Source organism: Quercus lobata, chromosome 1 (genome assembly GCF_001633185.2).
Source record: "Quercus lobata isolate SW786 chromosome 1, ValleyOak3.0 Primary Assembly, whole genome shotgun sequence".
In the NCBI taxonomy this organism is placed as follows: domain Eukaryota; kingdom Viridiplantae; phylum Streptophyta; class Magnoliopsida; order Fagales; family Fagaceae; genus Quercus; species Quercus lobata.
The window spans coordinates 9,745,094-9,753,139 of record NC_044904.1 but is presented as its reverse complement, the minus strand read 5'-3'; the positions used below and the strand labels follow the sequence as shown (position 1 = coordinate 9,753,139).

The 8,046-nt window shown below is 32.3% G+C and overlaps 1 protein-coding gene across 1 annotated transcript; it reads right to left on the bottom strand.

Annotated features, from left to right (window-relative positions):
• Positions 1-1,581: 1,581 nt before the first annotated feature.
• Positions 1,582-6,992, bottom strand: LOC115977653 (delta(12)-acyl-lipid-desaturase-like). The gene is made up of 2 exons (XM_031099665.1): positions 6,851-6,992; positions 1,582-2,921 (listed from the first exon to the last, which is right to left on the bottom strand). Exon 2 carries the CDS (start codon positions 2,894-2,896, stop codon positions 1,748-1,750), a length of 1,149 nt encoding a protein of 382 aa, XP_030955525.1. The 5' UTR covers positions 2,897-2,921; positions 6,851-6,992; the 3' UTR covers positions 1,582-1,747.
• Between the last annotated feature and the right edge of the window lie 1,054 nt (positions 6,993-8,046).

Genomic DNA, 8,046 nt, shown 5'->3' with positions numbered 1-8,046 from the left:
AATGAAATACAAAAAAAAAAAAAAAAATGTTACATCCATAACATTTTACTACAAATCCTAAGTAGTAAGTTGTTATTGATGGCAAAAAAATAAAAATTTAGTGGTTGTGGGTTTAAATTTGAACCAGTAACAACTTAAAATCTTGAATTTGTTATGAAAAATATTGTGAATGCAACACTTCTAGAAAAAAAAAAAAGTAATACACAAAAAAATTCACAACATTTTCACAATAGTTGAGTTGGCAAATTTTTATTAGTTTTCATTTAGGTTCACCGCTAAATCACTCTTTTACTTATTGCTATTAATCTGTCACATCAATAGATGTGAAAAGTTTTGTCGAATTTTTTGTACTTATAGATTTCAAAAAAAAAAATTTATATGTGGTTCATGTTAATTAATAGTAATTTTGCATCTAAAACAAGATAATCAGTTTTCGTCTTAGGCCCCCAAATGTTTCAAGCTATCCTGCTCGGAGCCCATTCCCATGGGATTCCTTATTATAATAACCTGGTGTGTGTAAGATAAGGAGACTACATACACCTAAGGGCTGAAATAGTTAAATACTTGAAGAGGTCTAGACACTCTCGCTTGTCAAAAAAATAAAAAATTACAAGCCTTTAGAAATGAAGAATGTGACTGGGAAGGTAGCATCTTCTGGATTTTTAGTAGTGTAGATCTTCATATGTCGGGCAAAGTGGTATGTTGGGCCTCATAGTAGAGTTAAGCAGGAGGGTTAAGAAAGTTCCAATTTAATCCCGAGTTATAGAGCAACCCATATAATTAATTGGATTACAGGCTTTAAGTTTGTATAGTAAAGTCCATAGTAAAGTGAGCTTCAATGATAAAGTTTATAATCCTATCCGAGAACCCTTCACACTTGTGACAAAGTGAGGTCCAAACCAAAATCAATTGCCCTTCTATTCTAGTACTCCCCACCCCAAAAGAAAATCTATATATATAAAAAACTATTTGGTTAGGTAAAATTTCTGCAACTATTGTATAATTTAACAAAATATAGAAAGTCTAATGTTTAGTCAATTGCCTAAAATGGGTTGATACCTCAATTTGTTGTTTCCTATAACAACAGTAGTCTTATGCTTAGCCCAACTACTCTACCACCCAATCCATAATGACCAATTCAATACAATTAGAACAATAATCTAATATGAAACTGGGGAGACAATAGGCAGAATACAAGATAGTCCAAAATTTTTTGGTGTTTATTATTGGACAAACGCTATAGGTGGAAATCGATCTTATTTATAAATAATAATAATTTATAAATAATAATAAGTTTAAGAGATTAAGAATTGGTCCTGCAATAATATTAGTACAACACATAAATACTCACATTTTACCACAATTGTTTTAGGGCAATTGTAGCAAAGTGTGTTTGTTTGCACGTGGTAGTAGCATTATTATAAATTAAAAGTAGACTCAATTATGTAATCAAATGTTGTTTTGACCATGTTGACAGAGAACTATCATTCCATTCCATTTATTTATGAACTCCCAAACGAAGACTTAGAGAAATCTCAAGAACTAAACATTATTGTTTAAAGTTTAAACAGAACTTATACCAAAACAAAACACAATTCATGCTTGGGAAGGTGCATCACATGTCCTTACAAGTTACAACACTAGCATACTTTTCTTTCTTCTTCTTCTTTTCATCATAATTATTACTAATTTTATTAGCACACTACAGATTCTCCACTAATAATAATATTTTCTTTAGCAGCCGGTATCACAGCTTATTCTGGTACCAGAAAACGCCTTTGCTAGAGGCACCCTCATCCGGCTCAACATAAATACACTCTTTAGCCTCTCTCCACATTGCTTTGTAAATTGGAGTGCCATCAAACTGGTAGTACTCACCGAGTATTGGCTTGATTGCTTTGGTAGCCTCCATCGCATGGTAATGAGGCATTGTAGAGAAGAGATGGTGAGCCACATGAGTGTCTGTAATATTATGGAAAACCTTATTTAGCACCCCATAATCTCTGTCCATGGTTGACAATGCTCCTCTCAGCCAATCCCATTCCGATGAGTCATAGTGTGGCAATGCAGGGTGAGTATGCTGCAAGTATGTGATCGTCACAAGGAAGCCATTCACTACAAGCAAAGGCATGCCATAAACACATACAAGCCAAGCCAGCCCTTTTGCTATTGCAACTCGGTAAAGCACAAAAGTTGTAGCAAAGATACCAGTATCCGAGATAAATATTTGAAGCCTTTCACGATCAGAATAAATGGGGCCATAGGGATCATAGTGGCATGCAAAACGGTCATAGGGGCGTCCTGAAACATTGAAGGCCAAGTACAAGGGCCATCCTAGAGTGAGCGTGACCAAAAGAGTTAAGGCCCTACCTGGTGGATTGTTCAAGTACTTGGAATACCATTTCATTTTGGATTTAGGCTTGGGGACAAACACCTCATCTCGATCAAGGGAACCCGTGTTGGAGTGATGGCGGCGGTGACTAATTTTCCACGAGAAATATGGCACCATAAGAGCAGAATGGAGGATGAGGCCAACTATGTCGTCAAGCCATTGATAGTCACTGAAGGCATGGTGACCGCACTCATGTGCAATGACCCAAACACCAGTGAGAATGCAGCCTTGGAAAGCCCAATAGATTGGCCATGCAAAGTAGGAAAGGGGATATGGGAGGATTTGGAAGTAAGAGGTAGCAATGTAGTAGAAGAGGTAGGCTAAGGAGAGGTCGTAAACGACATAGGAGAACGAGCGAATGAGGGAGCGTTGGAAGCAATGGGGTGGTATGGCTTTCTTGATTTGGCTAAGTGTGAATGGGGGCTTCGTGTGTGGTACTCGTTGGAGGGTATTCTTCTGCTCTCCATTCTTCATGGGGGAAGACATTCGGCCCCCAGCTCCCATTGTTCTTCAAGGCTTATGTGCGATCCTGAAAAAAGGTCAATATGTGTAAGTTGCTAGACATCCTAATCAAAAGTTTCAATGAAATGTCACATACTTTTCTTTAGAATAAGAAAGAACTATTTCCTTAATTTAACACCTAGATGAAAAAGCTCAAAGATATCGTTGCTTAAACACAAGTTCGGGTTATCTATTATTTCACTGAAAATGTAAACAAACCTAACCAGGAATTTCCAAACAGTGTTACAAGGTGTGTTATGTACTATGCCATTGTGCTTTAAAATAGCGTACGCTCAACAAGCTAGCAGGTAATCGGCATGGTGAACACTAAACAGAATATTATGGATTGGGAAACGCTAAAGCTTCACAACTGAAGTTAATTAAACCCAAAATTCTTTCTTACATTATCTCAGTTTACACAAGGTTAACCCACTCATGACTCATCCAAACACAATTTAACCCTCACAAAGTTAACCCAGAAAGCAATTTCTCCCTCTGGCTCTGTTCCAATACACAAACACATCTTTACTATTTGATCAATTAACTTATTTTTTATATACAACTTTAGATTACAAAAACTTGATATCATAACATTCATTTGATGACATAGCAATTAATTTTTGATTTTCTTGAAATTTTGTAAGCATTAAGGATGTAATAAGAACATGCAATTTAATGGTTAGATTTTTAAAATTCACACTCATTATAAAGATATATGATTAGATTGTAGGGTTTCTCTCCGAACTAGTTTGGAGAGAAACTTTGTTCAGTTGACATGCACATGAAACTATATTAATCTCTCACTCTTTCCTCCCCTTTTGTTGATTAAATTATCTTTAGTTAAACATGATCATATGACTTCCCGTGTAGGAAAGTAGATAACTACAACAAAGAAATGCGTACAAGATTTGCATTTCACTTAGTGTTTGGGATATTTTAAATTCATTGGTTTATTATGCTTAAAATTTAAAAATGATAAACTCATACGAATGGGTCCTCAAAATTATATTATAAAGCTATTCAAAAATCACCCAACCATTGATCACACCAATGGTGACCTCATCATTGGTTTCTTCTTTTAGAGAAAAGGAAGAAACCAATGTAACAACGATTTTAGTGAGCTGCAAAAACACCTCCAAAAGGGGGCCAACCACATCAATGAATACCCCTACTTTATAAGGTGTACAACTTAGGGGGTCCACTGAAATTCAAATGGCACATGGTGAGACTAAAATAAATCATGCAAGCAATTGCTAGGTCATTCCTTTCAGAACTTGAAGGTAGCATGTTGTGCAACAATTGTACATTTAATGTGCAAAGTTGTACGAAAAATTTAAAAGCTGAACAAAAGAAGTTGAAGGCAAACAGACATTAATGTTCCTTAACTTTCTTTCATATAATAGTGGATCTTATGCCTAGAAAGAACATCTATATTAAAGGGAGGCTGTGTACAACGTTATGAGTTACAACTTTCAGATCCATGGGATCCACCATATGAACTCCAAATCAATAAATTGATGTCATCCAAATCGTGGATAGGAACATCCAACTCTCAACATATCTCATCAATGTTTTCTTGTCTCTATTATGGGGTATTTGAGACAGTTATACATCAGAGGAAGGAAATTTCAAAAATCAATTTCATTTTTCAATCAATCTTTTCTTGTTATTTTTCAATCAAACTACATTGCATTTTCTTTGGCTATTTAATTCACTGCTGGACTTGAATTAGTTTGATTTGAAACGGATGGTAGGTGAAGCACCAATAATGACAAAAGCCTAGTTTATTCTATTAATAATACAAATCCTATCTCAAATTTTGTGTTTTACTTTATATTATACTAACCACAACTTTCATGTATTCTGATTTATTTATTTATTTAATAAAATAATCAAAGTTTAAAATGGAAGACAATCAAACACATGGCATACCACAAATTCAAATTCTATCACACTTTATGTATTCAACTTTGTACTCCACCAATTATAATAGACCATGTATTAGATTTTTTTTTTTTTTCCCATTTTAAACTTTGATTATTTTATTAGGAAAGTAAAAAAAAAAAGAAAAAAAAAAAGATACTCATATATACATAGCAAGTTGTAGTTGGTGGAATATAAGGTATAACACAAAAATTGGGAAAATATATATGTGCTAAGACTAATCCAGTAGACTTTTACCTAAATATGAAATACATTACAAATGGTATCTACTTTTCATGGCAATATGATACAATACTTTTTTTTTTGAAACCACTCTAGGATAAAATATATACTTAACAAGAGTGTATTTCATTATTGTTGAAAACTTTGTAATTTAATTAGTTCGCACCTCCTAGTTTTTTTTTAAAAAATATTCAACTCAAATCCCTTTTCTTGGACTATTGAATTATTAAAAAAAAAAAAAAAAAGTACTTCACCATTGATAATATCGACCAGAATGTAACCTATACCACATATGGAAATACCAACCATAGCAGGATTCTAGTTGTCAATAGACTTAACTTAGAGAAGAAAAAAAAAACAAGTTGTCATAGACTTATTATTGGTCCCAAAACGTGCATAATCAAACTCCTCACTTGTCATCATCTTATTCTTATGAATTACGCTTCATGACAAGGGATTAGGATTCTCAAGTTTTAGTAAACCTCTACTTTGTATTAGAATCCTATTCAGTACATTAGAGAAATTATTGATGTCGTGTGAAATTTTGTTTCACCTATTTTACACCGAATACATAGGATAGGGTTTTAAGAATTCTAAGTTACATAACATCTTTATTCATTAAATCCATCAAAAAAAAAAAAAAAATTCCCAACTTTTTAGAGAGAGAGAGAGATCCTATTTTTTGTATACAAAATTCATTGTTTTATAAAACTAGTTTTTTTAAGAAAATAATACAGTAATTATACGAATATTCTGTAAGGCTAAATCCATCAAAAAAAAAAAAAAAAACTTTCCCAACTTTTTAGAGAGAGAGAGAGATCCTATTTTTTGTATACAAAATTCATTGTTTTATAAAACTAGTTTTTTTTTTTTTAAAGAAAATAATACAGTAATTATACGAATATTCTGTAAGGCGTTGTTTCCAAGAAGAAAATTTTGGTAATTACAAATCTAAACGGCACTGCATTGTATCCGGAGAAAATATAAAAGGAAAAAAAAAAAATAACAGCAAACTATAAAATTGCAGAGAAATAAGTATATTAATAAAGAAAGAGTCATATATGCTAGAGAGATTCAACCAAAATACTCCGCATAAAAAATTATATGACTACAGATGGTGAGTGGTGGAGAAAAATAAACAAATCTATATATAATAGTAATAGACAAATAGACATAATCTACCGAGTAAGATAGTTGTGATCAAAATTATGACTTTTATGTAATTCTAAAATTACTCAAATTTTATTATTTGTCCTTAAAATTATTGTAAAAAATAAAAAGTCAGAGAAGCAAAGCAATACTTTACTGTCAAGACTTGGAACAACCCAGGATAACTTCTATTTTTAATTCAAAATAGACGGCGGCATGCAATTGCAATGCATGGCCATGAAATTTAACGAGTCAACCAAAAACAAAACCAGAAACAAAAAATTAAGGAACGCTTATTTGATTCACCCAAAAAAAATAAAAGTCATTATCAATCATCACCATCAGAAATAACAAAAATAAAGAGCAATAATTGCCAATTGGATCTTATGGTTGAAAGTTGAAACTCGAAGATTGAGAAAAAGTAAATCTTTTGCATTAATGGAATAAAAGAAAATTCTCAACCCCATCAGAACAAGAAGTCTCTATACATTATCTCCTTTAGAAAAGCTTAACAAAGCTTAACACAAACATCTCTGATTGCACCCACAAGCCACATATAAAGAAAAAACTAACAAAAAAGCATTATATATAATCCATGCATGTCAAACACAAAGAGAAAGAGTATATTATATAGAGACATACCTGAAAACAAAGAAATAGAGAAGCCCTTTTAATTTCCCGGAAAGCTCTCTCTCTCTCTCTCTCTCTCAAACACAGTATCAGAGGCTGAGTTATTTGTTCTCTGCAATCTGCATTGGCTTTGTGTTTGTGTTGTGTTTCACAAAAGAGAGGGTCGCTATTTATTTATGAACTCTCTTTCGGACTATATTAGACAATGGGTCCCACAACAAGATCCTCAAATACTTAACCTACCCTGCCTTATTTTATTTTATACGTGTAGAATTAATTAATGGCCTTGATCTTTCAATGTTTTGTTTCTCCTAGTTGTAGACGAATTAAAATTGCGTTTTAATCACGAAACTACCACAGTTTCTGTTCAGAATTATACTACTACTATTCCGTTACGCATGGATTGCAATCACATATTCACATGTCTATTTAAGCATGCACTATTGTTTGGGTACATTTGTTGATTATTTTAAAAAAAAATAAAAAATTTCTTCTTAACTTCTTGTCATCAAATACCGTAGATTTTTTTCCTTTAGTATATTAACAACCTACTTTTTCTATTAATCACTTTCCATTTTCACTAACATCATATTTCTTTTATATATAAATATATAAAAAGAAGAGTATTGTATAACAGAATCCTAAAATAGGAAACTGGTCGGGGATTCTGATGTGAGTTTTTAAGGTGATTCTTGGTTTTATTTACTTATATTGAACCCTTACCTTAAAATAGGAACGTTGCTACTATTACTCTTGAGCAATAGAATAACTTTTTACAAAGAAAAAAAAAGTTATAAAATAAGAAAAATGCTATGTTTATAATATTTTCACAACAAATCATAAGTTGCATGTTGTTATGAGTTGTTATTGGTGGACAAAAAATCATTTTAGTGGTAGATTTAAATTATAACCAATAATAACAATTTACCACATCTGATTTGTTGTAAATATGTTGTAAACATAATACTTCTCATAAAATAAAAGAGAAGAAATATAAACATTAATAAACATTCGAAGTGTGTTAAATATTTTAATTTTTTACTTTATCAATGACCTTTTTTCTATTGGACCTATGAAATGAAGTATGCGTGTGGGAAGTGCAAATGAAATGAAGTGTGCGTGTGGGAAGCATGTTTTGTGCTTCCCACATCCACGTTTTGCATTTTTTTTTTCTTCAAGACGTGATTGTTGACTTTTCTCTTGTGAAT